Source organism: Penicillium cinerascens (genome assembly GCF_028974065.1).
Source record: "Penicillium cinerascens strain IBT 15544 chromosome Unknown contig_16_segment0_segment0, whole genome shotgun sequence".
NCBI classification, from domain to species: Eukaryota; Fungi; Ascomycota; class Eurotiomycetes; order Eurotiales; family Aspergillaceae; genus Penicillium; species Penicillium cinerascens.
The window spans coordinates 3,470,735-3,492,701 of NW_026695286.1; the positions used below are offsets into that span (position 1 = coordinate 3,470,735).

The 21,967-nt window shown below is 50.1% G+C and overlaps 12 protein-coding genes across 12 annotated transcripts; 7 read left to right on the plus strand and 5 right to left on the minus strand.

The window, feature by feature from the left end:
- Nucleotides 1–362: 362 nt before the first annotated feature.
- On the plus strand, nt 363–1,415 carry N7498_001305 (uncharacterized protein; the record flags this gene model as incomplete). Its single annotated transcript, XM_058448368.1, has 1 exon — nt 363–1,415. The coding sequence occupies one exon, from the start codon at nt 363–365 to the stop codon at nt 1,413–1,415; it is 1,053 nt and encodes a 350-aa protein (XP_058313779.1).
- A 1,428-nt stretch (nt 1,416–2,843) lies between these two features.
- N7498_001306 (putative amino acid transporter) lies at nt 2,844–4,751 on the plus strand (the record flags this gene model as incomplete). The annotated part of the gene is made up of 3 exons (XM_058448369.1): nt 2,844–3,310; nt 3,367–4,205; nt 4,261–4,751. The coding sequence occupies 3 exons, from the start codon at nt 2,844–2,846 to the stop codon at nt 4,749–4,751; spliced, it is 1,797 nt and encodes a 598-aa protein (XP_058313780.1).
- Nucleotides 4,752–6,616: 1,865 nt separating this feature from the next.
- Nucleotides 6,617–6,886, plus strand: N7498_001307 (uncharacterized protein; the record flags this gene model as incomplete). The annotated part of the gene is made up of 1 exon (XM_058448370.1): nt 6,617–6,886. One exon carries the CDS (start codon nt 6,617–6,619, stop codon nt 6,884–6,886), a length of 270 nt encoding a protein of 89 aa, XP_058313781.1.
- A 228-nt stretch (nt 6,887–7,114) lies between these two features.
- N7498_001308 (uncharacterized protein) lies at nt 7,115–7,587 on the minus strand (the record flags this gene model as incomplete). Its single annotated transcript, XM_058448371.1, has 2 exons — nt 7,115–7,257; nt 7,353–7,587. 2 exons carry the CDS (start codon nt 7,585–7,587, stop codon nt 7,115–7,117), a joined length of 378 nt encoding a protein of 125 aa, XP_058313782.1.
- Nucleotides 7,588–7,786: 199 nt separating this feature from the next.
- N7498_001309 (uncharacterized protein) lies at nt 7,787–8,334 on the minus strand (the record flags this gene model as incomplete). The annotated part of the gene is made up of 2 exons (XM_058448372.1): nt 7,787–8,143; nt 8,194–8,334. 2 exons carry the CDS (start codon nt 8,332–8,334, stop codon nt 7,787–7,789), a joined length of 498 nt encoding a protein of 165 aa, XP_058313783.1.
- Nucleotides 8,335–9,696: 1,362 nt separating this feature from the next.
- On the minus strand, nt 9,697–9,915 carry N7498_001310 (chitin binding peritrophin-A domain-containing protein; the record flags this gene model as incomplete). The annotated part of the gene is made up of 1 exon (XM_058448373.1): nt 9,697–9,915. One exon carries the CDS (start codon nt 9,913–9,915, stop codon nt 9,697–9,699), a length of 219 nt encoding a protein of 72 aa, XP_058313784.1.
- Nucleotides 9,916–12,424: 2,509 nt separating this feature from the next.
- N7498_001311 (glycoside hydrolase family 130 protein) lies at nt 12,425–13,534 on the plus strand (the record flags this gene model as incomplete). Its single annotated transcript, XM_058448374.1, has 1 exon — nt 12,425–13,534. One exon carries the CDS (start codon nt 12,425–12,427, stop codon nt 13,532–13,534), a length of 1,110 nt encoding a protein of 369 aa, XP_058313785.1.
- Nucleotides 13,535–13,675: 141 nt separating this feature from the next.
- Nucleotides 13,676–15,895, minus strand: N7498_001312 (uncharacterized protein; the record flags this gene model as incomplete). The annotated part of the gene is made up of 3 exons (XM_058448375.1): nt 13,676–14,488; nt 14,558–15,638; nt 15,699–15,895. 3 exons carry the CDS (start codon nt 15,893–15,895, stop codon nt 13,676–13,678), a joined length of 2,091 nt encoding a protein of 696 aa, XP_058313786.1.
- A 1,603-nt stretch (nt 15,896–17,498) lies between these two features.
- N7498_001313 (uncharacterized protein) lies at nt 17,499–18,620 on the plus strand (the record flags this gene model as incomplete). The annotated part of the gene is made up of 1 exon (XM_058448376.1): nt 17,499–18,620. The coding sequence occupies one exon, from the start codon at nt 17,499–17,501 to the stop codon at nt 18,618–18,620; it is 1,122 nt and encodes a 373-aa protein (XP_058313787.1).
- A 308-nt stretch (nt 18,621–18,928) lies between these two features.
- On the plus strand, nt 18,929–19,693 carry N7498_001314 (uncharacterized protein; the record flags this gene model as incomplete). The annotated part of the gene is made up of 3 exons (XM_058448377.1): nt 18,929–18,998; nt 19,049–19,120; nt 19,176–19,693. 3 exons carry the CDS (start codon nt 18,929–18,931, stop codon nt 19,691–19,693), a joined length of 660 nt encoding a protein of 219 aa, XP_058313788.1.
- Nucleotides 19,694–19,912: 219 nt separating this feature from the next.
- Nucleotides 19,913–21,038, minus strand: N7498_001315 (tartrate dehydrogenase; the record flags this gene model as incomplete). The annotated part of the gene is made up of 2 exons (XM_058448378.1): nt 19,913–20,745; nt 20,798–21,038. 2 exons carry the CDS (start codon nt 21,036–21,038, stop codon nt 19,913–19,915), a joined length of 1,074 nt encoding a protein of 357 aa, XP_058313789.1.
- Nucleotides 21,039–21,270: 232 nt separating this feature from the next.
- N7498_001316 (uncharacterized protein) lies at nt 21,271–21,893 on the plus strand (the record flags this gene model as incomplete). The annotated part of the gene is given in 4 exon segments (XM_058448379.1): nt 21,271–21,336; nt 21,476–21,522; nt 21,571–21,811; nt 21,822–21,893. 4 exon segments carry the CDS (start codon nt 21,271–21,273, stop codon nt 21,891–21,893), a joined length of 426 nt encoding a protein of 141 aa, XP_058313790.1.
- Between the last annotated feature and the right edge of the window lie 74 nt (nt 21,894–21,967).

Genomic DNA, 21,967 nt, shown 5'->3' on the forward strand with positions numbered 1-21,967 from the left:
CTTTTGAGGCCGAAACAGACCGAACTTGTCAACGCTTCCAATGAACGACAGGGGCACGCCAATCAAAGGATTCTCGAGGTGCGAATGAACCGGTTTGGTCTAATTCAGGTACCCTTATCCTGCTTGGCGGTCACTTAGTCCTGCAGATCGACGCATTCTCCCCCTTTTCCGAGATTACACGAGTGGAGGTGGCGGCCAGGGTTCTATGGCGGTTTCGGACGTATAAGGCTCTTCACCTCCACCGTGATCTTGCTTTCACCTTCTCTATCTGCTTCATTCTCTCGTTAGATCTTGTCGTCTGTCACTCTTTCTGCTGTAATCAGCGTCCATTCGTTCTTCACTTTTGATAATTTTACGTCAAGATGAAGCAGTCTATCATCACTTCCCTCGCTGCCCTCGCGGCTTCCGCCTCCGGTGTCCAGGCCACCTTCGGCTCGATCAGCGTCCCCGTTGGTCTTTGCGCGGCTATTCTTGGAGAGGCCGACTGCAAGCAGCAGGCCGCCCCCGCCGGCGGCTTGATCAATGTGCCCATCAACGGCTGCATTGCTGCCCTCGGCAAGGCCAAGTGTGACCAGGCCTCTGCTTCCTCCAACAATGGCGGCTCCCTGATCAACGTCCCGATCAACATCTGCCTGGCTGTTCTCGGCGACGTCCACTGCAAGGAACACGCCTCGTCCGGTGGTCTCGTCGACATCCCCATCAACCTGTGCCTGGCTGTTCTGGGTGAGGCTGATTGCCAGGATCATGGTTCCGGCTCGACTCCCTCCGCTACCACTACCCCCTGCGACACCGAGACTTCCAGCATGGTTTCTTCCACTGTCATCGGTGGTTCCACTCCCGCGGCGCCTACCACCACTCCCGCGGAGGCTACCACCACCCCGTGCGACACCGAGACTTCCAGCATGGTTTCTTCCACTGTCATCGGTGGTTCCACCCCCGCGGCGGCTACCACCACCCCCTGTGACACCGAGACTTCCAGCATGGTTTCTTCCACTGTCATCGGTGGTTCCACCCCGACCGGCACCGCGCCCGCTGTGACTGGCTCGCCTTCCGGTTCTTCCCCCGCTGGCTCTTCTTCCGCCCCCAGCGTGCCCGGACAGTCCAGTGTTCCCGGTGTCCCCGCCGGCCAGTCCAGTGCCCCCGGTGTTCCCGCCGGCCAGTCCTCCAAGTCCACCGTCACCGTTACGAGCACCACCACTATCTGCAATGCGTCCTGCGGCAAGACCTCCATGCGTCTGATCCCCACTGCTCCCACTGCTCCCGCTGGTGTCTCCGCCGGCGGAGCCGGTCCCACCGGTGCCAGCGGCACCACGCCCACTTCCAGCCCCATTGCCTTCAACGCGGCTGGCCGCACCACCTTCTCCGGTGTTGCCGTGGTCTTCGGCGCTATCTTCGCTGCTGCCATGCAGTTCTAAGTAGCTCATACTTAGTCGCGGAACACAGCAGGCTCTGGCGACAGTTGGCATCATTTCACTAGTCTTCCGTTACTGTTGATATTCACGTTTCCCTTCGTGCTAGACATTGAGTCTATGTTTTTATTTATTTCCATTCTGGATGGGTCCAGCCGTCCTGAATTCAGCAACCGTTAATACTACGATATACGTCTCCCAATTTGGTCCATTCTTATCGCTATTCGCGTTTTCATGAGTTACGAGGAATACATTGGCCGTCTCATATTAAACGAGGGTTGCACTTGGCCGGTCGTCTTCTTTCTCGACATAATGGCACTGCAAAGATGCAGGTTTTGTTTTTTCGTAGAATGAAGCCTTGTACCGCTTTGTATAGATCTGCGACCCACTTCGGAATGAAGCCTGGTGCCAGCTGGAACGTGATTGGTCTGTCCCATCCAGATGGTCATGTGACCATGTGCTTGCAGTGTTCAGTTTGCTCTTTCATTTCTCTCCAGCACCCCGTCTTTCCCCTGGTTCGTTGTTCCTGGTGTTTTTCGACAAAAGGCCTGCCCATTATTACTAAAAACTTCACTCGTATAGAATTGTGAGGTTCTTCATCAGCACGGGGTATAAGCTTTTGTGGGCCTTTTAGAGGATGACAGCGACCGCTTATTCGCCGCCCGTCAAATCGTGGCTTGCAGCCCACCTCCATTCCTGAATAAGGGTCCAAGAAATGACGTGCTGAATTGTCTTTGATCCTCATTCGAAATTCACATACTTTCTTCTCTGTCGGGACCATGGCCACTTCATGCAATTCAACCGACTCGATAAGAACCGTTGCAATCGAACTACTGTCAAGGGTGTTCCTAGAGACCGGAATCCATCACGTCTGATCTGCAGCAAGAAAAAAGAAGAAAAAGAGGAGACATTTGAAAAAGACCGAAGGTTCCCACCGACGTCGGCACAGCAGCCGAATGGCTGAAGCCATAAAATCCTCCGAAACAAGCAAGATTCGGAAATATTCACGTTGGCGCATAACTCGGACAGGGCTATCCGAAGTTTCCGGGATCGCCACCTTTCGATGATACAACAAAAGGGCCTTGCGGCGAGATCCTGCCGTCATCGACGCGTTGTAACCCTCGATGCGGGCGCACACGAGCGCCCCGCACTTAGGGGTCCAATGACGGTCGGACCCATGAAAGCTAAGCTCGCCCACGAAATGTTTGGAACGTTATTTGATTGTTCAGTGGTGGCACCGGGCGATTTGGGCATTCGGTCTCGTGTATTCTGACATCTGTCAGGTCCTCTCATTTGTTTGGACATGAAGCCCCGCTGATACCGTCCATTTGTTGGACCGACCCTCCATGATTATATAGCCACTATACGCCCCGCCCCCAAAAGTGTTTTGCCCTCCCTAAGCTGCTACTTTTGTCACTATCTATCAACTCAATAATGGCTCAGGTTGCGAATCTGGCTCTCGAGGGCGATCCCCGGCTCCATGAGAAGGAGCGTGAAGCCCAGGATACATACGTTTCGGAACAGGTGTCCGCTGTCGGGCTTCGCCCACAGCATCGCAAACTGCACGATCGTACCGTGACGTTTGAAGAGTACCACTACTATGCTCAACAAACCCGTGCTGAGGAGGACTTGCTCACTGAAAAGGAAACTGGAGTCCTGTCGATCATCTTCCCTTCCAAGAACGATCAAGGTGTCCAACCGGAAACCAAGAATGTGACGCGAGATGCCTCGGCCATGAACACCAGCAGCGTGGAGAACCGAAGGCTTATCACCGACGAGGAGTGGATCAACGCATCTCGCGCCCTTCGCACTGCCAGCCGAGGCGCCATCTTCTATCTCATCACAACTGATATCTTGGGTCCCTTTGGCTTGCCTTATGCGTTCGCATCTATGGGTTGGGGGTAAGTGTGGCTTTGCCAATTTTCACCTTCGCAATTAAAGCTAATCGAAACTTTAGCCCTGGCATTGGCTTGTACACCGTCTTTGCCGGCCTTGCGGGCTATTCCGGATACCTGTTATGGGAGACTTTCCTCGGGTTGGACTCTTACCAGTTCCCAATTCGCAGTTACGGAGACATCGGCTTTCGTTTGTACGGGCCCTGGTTGCAGCACCTGTTCAACATCCTGCAAAGCATTCAACTTGTGCTCAATGTCGGTCTGATCATCATTTCCAACGGGGAAGCCTTGTCCCAGGCCGCCCAGTTCAAGCTCTGCTTCATTATCTGCTGTGTTATTTGGGCCCTCGTGGGATTTGTCCTTGGTCAAGTCCGTACCTTGCAGAAGTTTGGATGGCTGGCTAATGCTGCGGTCTGGTTCAACTTGATGTGCATGTTCATCACCATGGGTGGTGCTGCCCACACCCCTCCCAACTACGCCGGTGCATCCCAGGCAGCTGGACACAACATCGGCAACGGCTCATCCGTTGCGCAACTGCCGGACGGTTCTTATCCACCTGTCATGACCTCGGGCGGTATCCCCGACCCTTCTGACTTCGTCGCTACTGTCAGTGGTGCCATGCAAGCTGTGTTTGCCTACGGTGGTGCCATGATCTTCCCAGAGTTCATGGCCGAGATGAAGCGTCCTAAGGACTTCTTGACTGGCATGTGGGCAGCTCAAACTTTTATCTACCTCTGCTATATGTTCTACGGTCTGTTCATGTACGGGTACCAGGGACAGTACTCCATCAACCCGACATATCTTGGCATCAGTAAATACAGCATCCAGACTGCTGGTAATGTCTTCGCGATGCTAAGTGGAGTCATCGCGGCTGGTTTGTACGGCAATATCGGTCTCAAAGGTAAGAGCGGAGACCCCAGCACATTATTCTTCGATTGGTCTAACCTTTTCTCTAGTCCTTTATAACAACATTTTAGTCGGACTGTTCGGCGCTCCTCCTCTAACCAACAACGCCGGAAAATGGCTGTGGGCACTCCTGATCCCGATCTACTGGGGCATCGCCTTTGTCTTGGGTGCCGGTATCCCCAACTTCTCCGGTTTGACATCTGTCGTTGCCGCCTTCTGTATCCTACACTTCACCTACACATTCCCGCCCTTGCTTGTCACTCTCTTCTGGATCCACAGAGCGGCCTTGGGTGATGGGGAAGGGTTTGACCCTGCGACTGGTAACACGGTGCGATATGACCGCGGGATCAAGAGACTTGCTCGTGGATTTGCTTCTCTGGGACGCAAAAGGATGGCCCTCAGCATTTTCAACATTTTCTACTTCTTAGGCGCATTGGCCCTAAGTGCTCTTGGCGCCTATTCTGCTATCACCATCCTGAGTGCCTCTTTTGCGGAGAGTGTGACCAATTCATTTGTGTGCCAGAGCCCGTTGGATGGTTAAGTGGTGAGATTTTAGTATATTCAGTCTTTCCATTGTATGATTTTTGACCTTTGAACTCTCTAAAATCAATTATTTACATCAAGAAAAGCCACCATTGCCCAACAAAATAGCGTATGTCTTTATATATTCAGGTCACACATCTTATGAGTAGACTTAGACTGAAATGGGCACGCTGTGCTAGCCAGTAAGGCACGTATATTAACGCGAGATTGCTGCTGGGAGTCTAACATTTTAACTGTACAACTGGAACTGGAACTAATCCTCAAGGAAGTCCCTAGATACAGGGAGCTTTGAATGGATATGTGCCATTACGTAGCGCTCGCTTTCATGCAGGCTCTCGGGATATCATCATGAGGTTCCGCCATATCCGGATTGGAATCCTGATTTGCTCTATCTTGCTAGGGGCCGTAACCGTAACAGTTGCATACGAATGGGAGTGGGGCAAGGCACAATCCACCCTAGCGGTCAATTAGCGTCTAATGGAGGTCTCGATAGGCCAAGCTTTAAGGCGCTGTGTGAATTCACCAAAAAGGACATGATTTACGTTTTATGGAAAATGTCACTTTTTTTGACCGACATTTCTGTCTTGGGAAATAGTCATAGTGTACTTGTTGTGTGTGTGTTTCTTTAAAATCAAGCCCTTTTGCCGATTACTACCTTTACTTTATTGTGGTTGGCTAGATAGCTAAGCGAATGTTAGCTTAGTCTGAACATGGATAAGAGAACCAACCACTGTAGCAAGAAGGGCGGCCGCGTGGTGCGGTCCCACTTCCCGCCAGACCCCAGCCCCGCCCTAAGTACAGTAGCCCCGGGATTGCCTACTATTTGGAAATTTTCCCCACTCAAACCTGATCTGGATCCACTCTTTTACTTTTCATTTTGTTTCTACTCGCTAATTTTATTAACATTTTGTTCTCTGGGAATTTGCTTTGTTTCCCAACTTTAAAATCCTCGCAACTCTTACCTATTCTTCTCCCCTTTTCTCTTTCCTAATTCAGAATTTTTGGCCTCGCTGCTCCCTCGCCCCCTCGCCCCCTTTTGTGCTACCAAGGTCCTCCGGGGCTTCCGGCCAGAATTCTAGCTTTCCATTGCTCCAGGCCTTTTTTATGCTACCGGATATAGCTACAGAAAACACAAAGGCTTAACTGTGACGCGCGATCCTACCAACGTGTTAAGTGTCAGGTGCACGAAAGGTTCAGGCCAGTTATTAGATTTATTGCCCAATTATGTCACTGGACATAGCTAAGGGCGGGTTTTCTTATGATTACCAGAGCCAGTCAGCACCGGCTTTGAATGTGCCCCTTTTACTGATTCTGGCTGGGGCGTTGGTTGGGCTTCTTCTAGTATGTCATCATTCGACGAGAATGTAACGGATTGCACCTATACTGAGTGATGAGGCTAATCATTCACAGGCCATCTATAGTCACGGGTGTGTCTTCGCAATACTGACTGCGACTCAAAGACCCAGTACCGAGGTCCAATCATCACTCTCGAGACAGCATTTTCGAGGTCTTCCAATCTACATTTTTCATCGGCTGGTCAAGATTTTTCTTATATCCAGGTTCCCGACGAAGGTGCCCAATGTACCGAAATATGCGTTTCTCAATATAATAGCCGAATTACTACTTTCAAATCTGAAAGTAGCTAACGTACACGCCATTCTCAACCAAACCTCGGAGCTTCCGTACTACCGACACATTCTTAGCTGGTCAAAGTGGTCTAAGACCTTCCCAGCGATGCTACTATATACCATAGCCTCAAGTCTATGCTTCTACCTCCCTGTCTACTTAATTAAGTTGGCACATTCTTTGCGTGGAGAACTAGAGATCTCGGAAGATATGCAATTAGGCTCTGTCCTTGCCATTATGCTGATCTTCTACTTTGGGGCAGTTGTCCCTACATATGCTATTTTCATTCGAGTTGCTGCGTCTGCACAAGGGAATGGGTCTATGAACATCAAGAGTGCCTGGAAAGGCTTTCCGTGGTCAGCTCGGGTGCATTTCTTCAAGTTACTTGCAGAAGTCCTTGTCATGGAGACAGTTGTCTCTACAATCCTCTTTGTGCTTGTGCTCGGGCACTTCCATCTTGAGCTGCATGATGATGTTTTGAAGTTCTTTGTCAAATATTTCGGATAGTCGAGAAATGTGAGGGGTGGAATGTATCTTCTAATAACCCACGACACATCGCCGAATCATCAAGCGCAGTGTGTAGAAAGTCTTGATTCTGACCTAGTTATTAAGCGCATGGAAAGTTTTGGCTTTGGTAATCCGATCTGCTGTCACACTTGGCTTCAACATAAAAAATAATACGAAAGAAATGTCATAGTATCGAGGGATTGGAGCTTACTCTGAATCCGTCTTCCACTACTGCTCCATGATTTGAGCCAGACCTTTCCAAATAATACAGCGATCACTCTGGCTCCCTGGAACAGATTCCATACTCGTGGCGTTAAGCTGGAATCTGAGTCTCTGGCCACCACTATCACCCCAAGGCTTCCACTCAGGCGCTGCGGATTCTTAAAGATGTTAAGGTCCAGTGACAAGATGAAACTAATCCAGTAATTCATGACAATTGAGACCATGGGTTTGTTGTAGGTCATACAGGAACAGTTGTTGCAAGCCCCTGAATTCCCTGGACCGAAGATCGCCGGTTTCTCAGCCACATGTGGCACACCCAGACCAGCGGCCTCGTTCTGGGCATCCCACACATTGTAGCGGTAGTTCCAAGTTTTGAGAGGAGACAGATGTGTTGCAAGTGAGGAGGCTATCTCGATTCCAGGACAAGTGAAGGTTGATTCTCCATATGCCTCCTGGGCTGCCCCCGAAATACTGGGCATGAAGGGGGAACTGTTCATTTGGGGGGTAAGTGCGATCGATGACCTGGAGATCGGCCGATGTCAACCGAGGGTAGTTTGCTTGTATGAAGTTCAAGAATCCGGATGATGTGCTGATGTTGGGAGTGAATGCGGTTCCTTCATCACTGTCGTCGCCGACAATGACAGGCAGTCTTGCTACTCTCCCTTGTTCAAATAGGGGTTATAGATCAGCGGGGGAGAATGTCCCATCGATAACAGGCAGGAAATACCACAGTGGCGTTTCCGCCGTTCTAGGAAAGCGCGAAATTACATCTGCAGCTTGAAGTGTCGCAGTATCTTTCGATCGGAGACAGGCGAGGGCGTCTGCATCTTGACCACACTGGGCATTCTCCACAAAGCGACCGAACTGGGACTCGGACTCGGCAACCGTGCGATGCGTGGGAAGAAAAGGTGATTCTGCTATGGCGCCGACAAATAGCCCTTCGCTCTTTCCGCCATACGCAGTCAAGTGGTAAGCAATTGACCCACCCCCAGCCAAGTCGCCATGGATTACAACGTGTTCTGGATCTCCGCCAAACTGGATGAACATATCAGCTGGCGTGAATGCACAACGAGGGAGGAATATACCAAGTGAACGTATTTCTGAACCCAATACGAAGCCCTCTGCTGATCAAGGAGCCCGACGTTCAGTTCGCCGTCTTTACGGATTTCTTTACTGGCCAAGAATCCAAAAGCGCCGACGCGATAGTTAATTTGAACAAAGACCATGCTGTGGTTTGACCTTGCGATGACTTCCGAACCATTAAAGTTTTGATCCGAATTTGCCGCGTATCCACCACCATGCTGGATAAAAAACCAGACCGGTAGCTTGCTATCTGGTTGAGCATTGCTGGGCGTGAATATATCAAGAAAGAGGCAGTCCTCGCTGAAATTGCTGCTAAGCTGCTCCGATGTCCCCTAACAAGTCGCTCCAAACTTGAACCAGAGTTGAAATGTCAGATATTTCTGGGAGATGAGAGCTCCCAGTGATATGTTGAATGCGTGTGCAACTTACTGCTTGGGCCGCTTGAACTCCATATTCGTGAAGTGGATCTTCCGGTGCTCTAAACGTCAGGTTACCTACAGATGGGGCGGCATATCGCATTCCGAGAAACTGATTGACTCCAGTCCCCAGAGCCGTCCCTTCATATCTGGCGTATCCGAGATCTACTTGAGGAAGGTTGCTTGACTGACAACTCTCACGAGGTCTGCCTTCAATGAACTCCACGAGGCTTGTAGCCCCGAGGCAAGCAAGATGTTGGAATTTCATGACTCTAGACTTGGAAATATGTGCAAAAAAGGGACTGAAAGATAATTTCAAGTTCTTTGCAGGTAACTTTGTCACGTTATATAACTATGTCGATCGTACCCTGTCATGATGAGGGGTAAGATCATTTACTAGACCTACACGCAGTGGGCATTCGGAGTTTTGCCAATCAAATATGCGGGGTTGACGCATTAGCCCTATGCACAAAGAAGTTTCCACCAAGGAATCTTGTGGTGATGTATTCCACGGCCCTGGCACCGGTCTTTTGCCGAAACGGGCTTAACCGTTGGGCCGAAATCTTAGCAGCTTGCGGGTATCAATGCTACTGTCGACGCAAGATAGTTGGAGCAGGTAGAACAGCGTTCTGAGCAGCAAAAAGGAAATAATTATAGCAGAAATGGGAAAACGAGTGTAAAAGAATGTCCTCCTTAAAAAGTCGAGTATCCATGGATTTATAGATGAAGATTCTGTAACCTTAGTATAAAATGCTTGCATTAATAAACGGAATGTACCAGGAACTAAGGAAGTTGGGAGATCATACTGGCCTTACCGGAATCTGGGAACATTTCCCCATACATGAACTGAGAAAAGTGGTCGATCCATAAAGGTATATATGTAGATCTCGAGCCTTTACAAGGGGTTTGCCGTGATCGCGGAACAAGGAAGGGGACGGCACAGTCAGTACGGGAAATTAACCAAGCAGGTCCTCTTCACAATAGTTATTAGATATTGATTTGCTAATCGTTCTCGATTAATTAGATCCACCTCACCACGCCTCTCTCGACAATTCAATAAACCAAACTAGGCTTTGTAGATACAATTTCCTAGTGACGCCAGCAGCTAGCCACCAGGTGTTCGAAGTCACAGACGCTGGTCCTTTCCTGGAACGCGGTGCCGGGGCCGCAGGTCTTGTGAACCGGTGATCCGCCAGCGGGACATTCAAAGAATCTATGGCAATCCCAAGGGTCGGCCCATATGGCGGCGCCCCCATCAGCCTCGGGGGTCGGGGCGGCGGTGGCTGAGTTGAAAAGCACGAAGGCCATAATGGCGGTAATCGATTGATAGATGAGATGCATGGTTTCGGCTATAGATGAGTTAGCCAGGGTGCTAATAGATAGTTTAAATGTATTTCAAGTATACCTGACTTATCTTCAGAGTAATGAAGATAGATTTTCAGGGGAAGGAATGGAGTCAAAGGATTGGAAGTGCAAACGACTGGTAGTGGTTAGAAAAATCTCAACGATGAAGCCTGCCCCTAGCTTATATACGTGGACTTTTGCATAGAATGCTGTCTTCAGAGCCTCGCGGATTGTTGCCTCAAATTCTTTGTTTCTCAAAGGAACCAATATTACTGGACCCTAGTGCTGTTACATGTGCTCAGAATGGCCATAAAGGCGTTGTGTGAATACTTCACGTGGTTGAGGTCTTCGCGTAGCATATTTGCTCGGTTTGCTCCACGGAAAAATTCAAACGTAAGGGGACGATACACCTTGTGGCTGGTTCCTTTCTCTCCTGTAGAACACCTGTCATGTGGTCTGTAACTCTGATAGATATCACCGATTGGTCGGATGTTTTAACCGTGTCATTTCATAATCAAATTCGGATTTATATGCAATTTTGTTGGCTGTTGAATGCGACGCTCAACTTTGTGGATACTTTGGCTTAACGGGGATGAAACATTGGGCGTTCTTAATAATGTATGGGAAATATTTCCGCCCCCGGCGTCGGGTTAAAATTCATAACCCTAGCCGGCGCATTCAAGGGGTCGGATGTCCTTGCCGGGTGACCGGCTGCAATCTGCCACATTCCAATCCGCTAACAGTAAACAGTAATGCTGATTACTAATGGAATGGAAGACTAGTTAAAAAGGAAAACAGTCGGACGCGCTCGTTATGTGTTGAAGGCAGGGCCCAGAGGCTAAAGGAAAGACATGTTTCTGTGGACGGACCTACCTACATAGCAGGTCACTAGGAAAATGTGAAACGGCAGCTTACTGATGATCGGTATAGCCTACCGTAGAGCCTTCACTAAAGAGTAATAATGTCTGGCCAACCTTAGAAGAGAGGCTACAACTAGACGACTAAGAAACAATTTAACTCCCTTTATGCTGGTCGCCTCCAATTTACCTACCATCCACAATGGCCCTATTCTGGAGGTTGTAACAAACACTGTATTCAAATATTTTTCATTTGACCAAATCTCTTACTAGATATAAGCAGTGCCTTATTGTAGATTATGTCTGAATATATTTCCAAAGGCTTGATACACCCGGAAAAGAAGAGGCTCTGAGCCGCATAGCCGGACTCCTGAATAAAGTGCCACGGGGGAAATTGGCAGATACCAAAGGAGTACTGTGAAGATCATAACCGCTCTGGGAAATTGGGACTGAGCCCCCTTGCAGATATCTCTATATGGAATCCACCCCGAAGACTCGATCATCAATAGGTTATGCCAGAACGGATTGAACTCTCAAAGTAAGGTTAAGTGTGGGAAAATTAGGATCCTTTCTCATCACTGTAATGCCTGTGCGCGTTTTCAACATGTGACAAACCATGGATCGACGGCTGCTAGTTGAGACAAGGCTTTTCACTACGTGAAGTCGCATTGAATATCGCGAAAGGCACATGATGCACTTCCCACCGTCGCTAACAGCCAAAAAAATGAACTCGCTTAATTGCTTACGATCAATAGCTTATTGGTGTAGCGGTCACGTTTTCCATGGCTTGCGAAGTGTGGCCGCTTTTTGTAATCATGGTGAACTCTACAAAGTAGCCACACTGGTGTACTACAGATCGATGTCTGACTAATTCAACCTAAAGGGTCGTGACTCTCAGCTGGGACCCGAAAGACGATGTGCCTACTAAGTAATCGCGAAATGAGGCATATCAGTCATCTTCAGATGGAACGCTCGTCTGCCCACTTATTACGTGACCTATTCAAGATGGATATGATCGCGTCGCATTTTACATCTGATGCATGGGGTGTCCGAAACTTTCTTTACTTGGTTTTGTTCCTTTCCCCGGGTCCTACCCCATGTTTCTTCGATAGCTCAGATGGACTGCAACCTTCAGATGGATTCCAGACAAACTGAACTTTAGAACACGGGCGTCTCTGCATTTCTTTCTATGATGGGCTGGAAAATCCTGGCTTCGAATTCGCAGCTGATGCGACATTTCACAACCCCTTTTCACAACAAATAGTATCTCTGTTAGTGGGCACTTTCTGGTACCCTGGTAGGTTTTACCTTATTGAAAAGCGGCAATTTGGTCGAGTGTATAGATTGCTTCCTGAATGGGAACGGACTTTTCAATTGGAATATGCCCGATCGCCTTCGCACCCAAAAGTCATCGCCAGAACCCCTCATAGATCATCATTTTCTGTCATTTTCTGTGGACTTAGGACATTTGATTGACAAATTTAGTTCCAGGAAGCCCGTTAATGACGTGGTAGTAGTTGAGGTGGGGATGATTCGCAGTATATAAATCGAGCTGCCCCGGGAAGATGGCATCTCAATGTCTGTTAGCCCTTCATCGTCCAAGTCAACCAGCCAAAATGAGTCTCAAAGATATACTATCATCACTCCTTCTACTTCCAGCACTTGCTGCGGCAGTAAATTCAACTGTATCATCCTCGGGAGACAGCTCCTCCAAGGTGCCTCGCATAACAAAGCAATCCACGGATGGCGACCGTCACTACGTGGCACCGTACTTCCCTCTTCTAGGATTTGAGCAATATGCAGGGAATCCAATCCTTTCACCCAATCCAAAGCATAATTGGGAATCAGCCTATCTTTACAACCCGACCGCAATCGTCATTGATGATATGGTGATGATGCTCTACCGCGCCCAGAACAAAACCAAAACATCGTCTGTCGGCCTCGCATGGTCTAGTAACGGAGTCAATTTTACCCGTTATGACAAGCCAGTTTTGGAGCCTACTGAACCATATGAGACGCCGGGTGGCTGCGAAGATCCTCGGGTGGTTCGCGTGAACGGCACGTTCTACATGACCTATACCGGTTACGACGACACCACGGCACGTCTCTGCCTAGCTACATCCACCGACATGGTCCATTGGACGAAACATGGTCCCATCCTACCAAACGTCACAGATGTAGTATATGACTGGCAAAACCCGCTAAATACGTACAAACCACGCGCAGGGTGGAGTAAATCCGGATCCATCCTGGACGAACCTCAGCCCGACGGGACCTACCGCATGCTCTTCGGTGACTCATTCCTCTACCAAGTAAACTCCACCGACCTGGTCCACTGGAACTACGACCAATACGTCCTTCCGTACGCATCTCACCTCAATCCTTGGGAAATGGCAATCATGGAGTCCGGACCCCCGGCAATCAAAACCCGAGATGGAAAATGGCTGCAGGTTTACAACGGCGTGGCGACGGGCCTGGGAGGTTTTACCCCGAGCCAGTATAGCACTGGGCAAATGCTCATTGACCCCGTGCGCTTCCCACACGGACCCCCGGTGGCTCGGGTGGAGACTCCACTGTTGCAGCCGACCAGCGTGGACGAAATTACGGGACAAGTGGATCATGTTGTATTCACCGAGGGGTTGGTGCAGTTTCATGGGAAATGGTTTATGTATTTTGGTCAGGGGGACGAGTTTCTTGGGGTTGCTACTGCGCCGGTGCAGCCCTGAGTGGGGAAAAGTTATCGGATTAGTAAATAGTTTGATGCTTTCAAGTGTTTGGAATCTGATTTCGAGGTATGAATTATGTTGAGGTGTCGCTATAGTCCAACGGAGTCAAAAAGAAAAGCAAGGGGTATATTGGCGAGCTAATTAAGCAAATGGCCTGTAGTGTTGCGGTAGAAACTGGTCATCCAGATATGATAGACCGCTGTAGTCAAACTGGGCGAGTGCATCGTTTTCGCTAAAGTAATCCCAATTATTCTCCAAAAGCCCCATTATCGTATCCATGTGAGGTTGTGGAATCGTAGAGATCGGGTATTGGGAGATTGCAGACGAAGCATTGGTGACTGCGAGAAGCAGTCGTTCAAGAAAAGCCTTCGTCTTGGGCCCAACGGGGCTCAGTTGTGCCATGTCCTCGCAGGCCGAGATTCCGATTTGGACTTGATTACACCAGCTTTGGTATTCGCAGTGATCGGTAGGCTCTACCATCAGAGCCATCAAAGGAATCAAGCATGCTTGGAACAAGAACCATACTGCATTCCAGCAGCAAATCTTGGTTGGGCGCCATTCGGCTTGAATGCTGAATATCGAATCTGCCGCAATGTCTCGGCATTTCGAAACAATGATCTGGTCGGTTGTAGAGAGAGATTCAAGTGGCGCCCGCCTGATGACCGTGTCGAGGAGGATTGGACGGTGTAGAAGGAATCGAGTGTTTTGGTATCTCCATTTGAGAACCAGACGCGCATCTTGTAGTTCGGGTGCGCTGGAGTCGCCGGATCGCAGGAACGGTGGTAAACGTTGGAACCAAGAAACAAGCATTTCATCGAAGGACTGTAGTTCATCATACCCGAGGATAGGATTTACGATGAGTCGATCTTGAATGCGGTTGATAATTCCGCATAGATGGATGTTGTGGATCAAAGGGGCGTGGATCGTTGGTTCTGTCGGTGGAACTTCGCCACGCTAAAAAGGAAAAGATCACAATTCTGTCATTCCGCTTTGAAAGCAATAAAATCAGAGAGAGGATCCTACCTGTTCATCCAGCACATTTTTCGGGGTGTCGATCAATGTCCCAAGTGCGGCCGAGGGCCTTCCGAGTGTCATAGAACCCCACGTGTCAAGAACGTAAATAGTCCACCAATTCCTTCGCTTGACCTCTTCTTGAAGACTGATTCGTCCTTGATAGTCTTCGGATCCTTTGAGATGCAGTCCGAGCCCACTCGCAATGCGATAGCAAGCACCAATAATAGCAGATGCCATGTTCGGTTGATTCCGGAAATGCAAGTACTGCCCGCCCATGAGCACCAGCGCCTGCAATGTTTCCAGTCGTCCACTACCAAAACTATCCAGTGAGAGATACTGCTTGGCCAGGTTATAGTATTGGAGGTCTTCTGTTGAGTCTCCTGCGGAGGAGGTGACGCTCCCTAAGGCGAGGACCATGTTGAGAAGTGCAAGCCAGGATCGCTCGAGGCTGCTCTGACTTGTCAGGTATTTGTTGCGAAAGCTGGGCTCGTGAATGATCGGAGCAAATACATGGATCCCAGCAAAGTAGGCATCGATCAGTCGTTGCTCTTCGCGATACGAAGATATCCGGTTTGGGGTCGATGATGAGATGATGGGTGGTTGGTTGGGCAGTTCATGCATTGAAGGCATCTTGGGTATTATGGGCTTTTCCTCCATGATCGGGGCTGGCAATACGATATTAAGCGCTCTGACAGCAGCAGCAACGGATGATATTCCGACAAAGGAAGACTTTCGCTCCTGCGATAATGAAAGCGCATTCACGTCGTCCTCTACTGCGTGGCGGGTCTCTGTTGAAGTCTCGTCCCACTCAAAAACGGTCGAATCCTGGCATTGAAGCTTGTAGAGACGCTCATTTGCTTCCAAGTCCGGGACTGATCGTGGGTTGTTCGGGGTTGTCATATCGGGAGACGTAGCGGATGAGCTTTGGTGGCTTGTCTCGGGAGAATAGTCGGCTTCCGTCCTGGCTCGTTCCAGTAGAGTTGCGCGAGAAAGACCTCTCAGGGACTCAATCGGACTATGCGGAAACAACGTCTTGACCAGTGCCTCACAGTCATCTTTGGTGGCGTTGTTTGCTAATGTCTTTTGGCTTCTGAATCCCCCATAGCTGTCAGTCGAGAAGCAACTTTCACCAGAGACAGGCAGTGCTTACTTTCTGCCCCGCCGGCGAGCTTCAGGAAAAACACATTCGGCATTGCAAGCCAGACATCCGGTGCACGGTTTCGTTCCAATACATTTTGTCTTTCGTCTGCGGCATTCCACACAGGCTTTCGCAGCAATAGCCCTTCGACGCTCGGGGGCGTCCTTTGTTGGCTGGTTGTGATTAATGCCAACAAAGGTGTTGAACATTCTGTCGAGGCCCAAGGAGAGAAATTTCACAATGATCTCGCTTAGAAACCGATCCCTTCCCATATAACTGACAATATAGACAATCCGGGGCCCCGCATGCAATACCTAGCGGCGAATGGAATGGCGTTCCCCAAATGACGCTGGATAGATGGTGGGCGCTGTGCATTGACCACAAACCGCTTAGAGCCTTAGATCCGGGTCCGCGCGCCGACTTTCGATTGGTCTGTCCTCCGTGATAATGTGGTTCAGCGCGAGGCATATTCTTAGTGCTTTGCAGAGTGAAGGATCCAGAACCCTCGATGCAACCCTCGCTGATGTGGGCGTTAATAGCGCGGGACATGAAGTCAGATATGAATCGCAGTTCCTGGATTTTGAGTTAGCGTACAGGACCGTGCGCGCGGAGCAGAACTAGTTCCATGCTAGACTCGTTTCTACGCAGGTCTGGATACAGGCTTTTGAGGTGAAAAAAAGTGCAAAGGCTTTCAAGGGGTTGAACTGGGCTGCCGATGGGAAAGTTGTCTCTGGCGGGGCTTAGTGTGCCTCCTGAGGTCCCACCGATCGGCGTAAGATGTTGGGTGAACGGATCGCTTGGATTGCGTTTTCCCCGCCACAGTACTCTTATACCAAGTCAGGTTTACGGTAATAACGGAACAAGCCGCCCTGACGCTATTTGCTGGTCTGACTTGCTTATAGGACCGCACGAAGGGTCTTTGCCGAAATCATTGGTGAAAGTCGCAGCCGAACACCCGTCTCCGCATTTCCGAAGATTGATTGGAATAAGCATGCGATCATTTGTCCTCAAGGCTTACTAAATTTGAACGCTCGGTGAGAATGTCGAACATTTTGTAGTTCAGAAGGCGTTTAAGCGACAACGGCTCTGTTACTAGAACGGTTCGGTAGTATATCCAACCCCGCTGTGCTCGGGGTCTTTTACCCCGATAGCAACAGACAATTGGCACTTCGGCTTCAATACATATTGTAGCTGATCCTGGCTCTGTGGCGAACGGCTCTGTTCCAATGGTTGCCCACTCCGGGCAGGGAGAAGCCTGTCGCAGCGCGCCTACTTCACCTTTAGATAACCACGAGGGAACATAATCAAAGTCCGATCACCCTAGGCAAGGGACAGGCTTATTGTACAAACTTCAATACTATTGATATCCGGCGATTTTCCTCTTCTTATGGCTCTATGAAGTCGAAGCGGGCATGTGTGAAGTATATCGGTTCCAATTCAAATATTGGTCGTGAGGCTAGTTTCTCGCTTGGTCCCACGTGCACATGCATATGAAAAGGTTTCAACCTATGTCGCAGGTGGCGAAAGCCCCTTGTAATGACAGCCAATATGATGTGGTCCCACAGGTCTTCACGGCTTGGTGAACTTGAACTACGGCGGGGTCCGAGAGCGAAGCCGATAGCCGACCCCCCTGGCCATTTCAGTGCCGGTTTCAGAAATCTGGGGATGTCGGAGAATTTGATCCAAACTGCCCAAAGAGAAATATGCGGGCACGGCATAAGTACGAAGGACTGGCAGCTAACATGGAATCTTTGCGAACAGCGACCAAAAGCTTCACTTCCGTTTCTGCGGTGTCTAGTTGTCTTTTCCACCATGCTCGTTGTTTCTCTGATTACCCTTTTGGCCCACATGGCCATCGCCGCGCCAGGTGCGAAGAAACGTGGCGCGAGCAACCCCGCCGTCAAGGGAACACCGCAAGTCATTGGTCTTCTGGCCGACCCGACGCTGAACCGGGATTCCTGTGGCTCTTCTCTCTTCGGAGGCCGCGCACTGTGGGTCTGCCGAGACTCCCAGCACTACAACTCCAGTGGCATTCCCAACCTGCCGCTATTCACCAGCTCCGCCTCATGGACGGATCTCATCCCTGGAGGTGGCAGCCAGCTGACCATGTATGGTGACAACCATGATGACTCGTTTTATCCCCTCGTGCCTGGCAACTGTGATGACAACCAGGCCGGGACATGCTCCGATGGCACTCGGTACCCGCTGTGGGCCAACGCTCCGCCACTGGTGACGAGTTCCGATGGTACCAGGACCACGGGTTATACCTGGATCAGCAACTCGCATATCTCCGGTCTGACCAATCTTATTGAAAACCCATCGGTGACACTATACAAAGTAACCTACACCTCTGGAGCCGACGGTCTCCCCACGGTTGAGATCATCAACTCGGCATTCTGGGCGGAGGGTGATATTCCCTATGGAACCTACGGCGGCGTTGTGCGTGACGGCACTGTCTACCTCTGGGGACAGGGAACCAACAGGGATGTTAACCTGGCGCGCGTGCCTGTTGACAGCGTCGAGGATACGTCACAGTACGAGTACTACGTGAGCGGTGCCTGGTCCAGTTCCCAGCCAGTCCTCGGCGACACTGCTGCCACCATTGACAACGCCAGTGCAGGCGGTCAGGGCACGTATTATTATTCCAACCCCTGGCACTCCTATGTCTGGATCGGCCAGGCGACTGACTCGGTCTCGGCTGATTTCTACATCACCACCGCCTCCGCACCGGAGGGCCCTTGGATTGAGCCTTTCAAGTTCTATTCTGGTGTCAACGGCAACTACTCTCTCGGTGCTTATACTCTCCAGGCTAATCCAGATCTTTCACCAGCGGACAGCAATGAAATCTACCTAACATACACCAAGACCGACGCTGTCGGAGATAACGTTGCGCTGTATACTACTCCTCTGATCCTTGTTGAGTGGGATGACTAGGTGCCACTGGCGGCCCAATCTGATTCGGAGTGAATATTCCGGGCTCGGAAAAGCCTGAACTTCGGTGTTTACTTGTTCGGCTCAACTTGATTCATGGCGAGGCTTTGCTGCAAGATTGTGTTGGGCTGGTGTTGTGTCCCGGATCCGAGCCCGGATCCGGCTGGATGTACATGTTCAACCCTTTCAACCCTCAATTATATAAGAACGAGTGCTGGCTACTCTTTTTTGTAAATTCTCTCTCCGTATCTCTATTCTATATTCTTATCATCTCCGATAAAGCCCTGGCTCATTGCCAATAAATTGTCAGAATGCATGTTCTGGTCATCGGAGGCAGTGGTCGCACCGGAAAGCTCGTCATTGATGACCTACTTCAAAAAGGTATGGTTAACTAGCTACACAGCTAGATAAAATTTACTAACAGTTGATAGAGCACCATGTCATTGCTCTCGTCCGGAACCCTGGAGCGATGGAAGCACGAAACGGCTTGAATATCGTCGAAGGTTAGCTTCTCCCGTTCCTCGCCGTTCAAGCCAAAATGTAACTCATTCTCGACAGGAACCCCCACAAATCTATCCGATATCCGAGAAGCCTTTCATTCCCACACCCCAGACGTGGTGATCGTGACCCTCAGCGCTCCCCGGGCCAGTGACAGCCCATTTGCCGCACCCATTTCCCCACCACGGTTGATGGCCGACTGCAACGCCAACGTGGTAGCCGTGATGAAGGAATTTGGGGTGAAAAAGGTCGTTATTTTACAAGCGCTCGGGGTTGGTGCTTCATGGCCGAACATGTCGTGCGTGCTCCGTCTCTTGATGAGCAAGTCCAATATGAGCTATCAGTATGATGATCACAATCACACGGACAAGGAGGTCCGGGGCAGTGGTGTCACCTATGTCATGGTACGCCCTGCTCGGTTGGTGGAGACTGATGTGACGGCGGTGCGAGAATGGCCCCACGATGGTAAGGGAATTCCCCTGATGGCCACTGCTAGCCGGAAGAGCGTGGCTGGTTTTTTGGTGGATGCGGCGACCGAAAAGTCTTGGGATAATAGTGCGCCTGTTATTTCGAACTGAGTTGAGAATTTATATGTTACGTCGGTCGTCAATAACGCACTGCACTGGCCATGGCACGAGAATTAATAGCGGCCATTTGGAAAATCAACGACCTATGTTATTTGATTTTGTTTCTTGAAGGGCAAATATGTGACTGGTGGTTAAATATTTGCAAGACAAATCTATCATAGTGTATATCGAAAGGCATTGCCACGCGAAATTCTAATTGTCCTTCCACCTCTATACCTTCAACTTCTCGATTTCGCTGCATACGGCATCAACGACTCCCTGGGTATCCGACGTGCCACCCAAATCAGGCGTCAATACGCCCGCAGCACAAACCCTTTCGACACAACCCATGAGCTTATCAGCCGCTGCTTTCTCACCAATCCAAGTTAACATCTCAGCCGCCGACCAGAAGGTAGCAACGGGATTCGCCACACCCTTCCCAGTGATATCAAACGCACTGCCATGAACAGGCTCAAACAGGGACGGATTCTTACGCGTCGGGTCCAGATTCGCCGAAGGAGCCACGCCAATTGAACCGGCCAACGCAGCTGCAAGATCCGACAAGATATCCATGTGTAGGTTCGTACCGACAATGGTATCAATCGACTGCGGCTTGGCCACCATGCGCACCGTCATCGCATCCACGAGCATCTTATCCCACCTCACGTCGGGGAAATCCTTCGCGACCAACGCCGCGACTTCGTCCCAAAGGACCAGCCCATTGCGCATGGAATTACTCTTCGTTACCACGGTGAGAAGCTTCCGGGGTCGAGACTGGGCCGTCTCAAACGCGAACCGCATGATCCGCTCGATACCCACCCGCGTGAATATGGCGACTTCAGTTGCGGCTTCCCATGGTTGACCGACGTGTGAACGTCCTCCTTGACCGGCGTATTCGCCTTCGGAGTTCTCACGGACGAGCATCCAGTCGATTCCCTCGGTGGCGGTGTTGAGAGGGCATTTTGTGCCCGGGAATGTCCGCACTGGTCTCACGTTGGCGTAGAGTTGAAGCGGGCCTCTTATGGCGAGGAGGAGGCCCCACAATGATATATGATCCGGCACATCTGATGGGTGTTAGGTATTGTTTAAGCGGAACTATTCATTGATTGAACGTACCTGGCGCGCCGACTGCCCCAAATAGTCCCGCGTCGAACTTGCGCAGTGTGTCAAGACAGTCGTCCGAGACATATTTGCCATGTTCCTTATAGTATTCCGTTCCCCATGGGATATGAGTGAAGTCAATATCGAATGTTCCCAGAGTTTTGGCGAGCTTTTCCACCACTTGAATGGTGGCGCTGACCACTTCGGGGCCGATACCGTCGCCCGGAATGGATGCAATACGATATGAGCGTACCATTTTGATAGGAAATAAAGTTCAACCCAAAATGATTTGCTAGGGCATCTAAAGGGGAAGAAAGTACCTGTCTTTAATAATCGTTACATCTCGCGTATCCCAAGGTTGTTTAACTGGCAGAATGTTCACCCCGCGGTCGGCAAAACTTTCAGGCGATTTCCTCTCCCGCTTTCTCTCTTTTCAACATCCTCAATCAACTCACCACCGCCAAATAATGAGGCGTCAAATGATCAAGATGAAGGTTAATAAGCCCTCCAGAATTACCACCGCGTGTAATGCCTGTCGTTCGCGCAAGCAGAAAGTGAGTTTCTATCCTACGAGCCTACTGATCACACATTAACCAGACCCGAATTCAGTGCAGTGGCAAGAAGTAAGGAACTTCCGGTCTAATATGAAGCGATGTATATAGACTAACTAAGTTTAGACCTGTTTGCCAACAGTGTCATGACTACAATCGGCCGTGTGACTGGCCCGAACAGTTGAGGAGGTAGGTGAGATATCTGTGCATCAAGGAACTCGCTAATACAGATACTAGGGGGCCCGCAAAGGGATATGTGGAAGCATTGGAGCATCGGCTACAAGTTACAGAGAGTGTTCTTCTGAGACTGCTCTCCCAGGTCTCTGATCCCGAGCTGTCCCATATCTTCCCCGAAGACTCGCTCCTCGGCGATACCGGAACGGGCTACGCACCATTGGCAAGACTCGAGAAGAAAGGCGTGGAAGAGTGGTCCCAGTTTCCTCTTGATTCGGCAGAAAACATCCGGAAGTGGCAGCGAGTCTGTACAGGTCAAGGAAGCAATGGATCCGGCAGTCCAACCGTTGAGCCTGAAAATTCTCCCACAGCTCATAGGGGAGTGAAACGGAATAGGCTGGAGAGTCATGAGCAAGAACATCCATCTTCGCCAATTTCATTTCGGCTAACCCCTCGACAA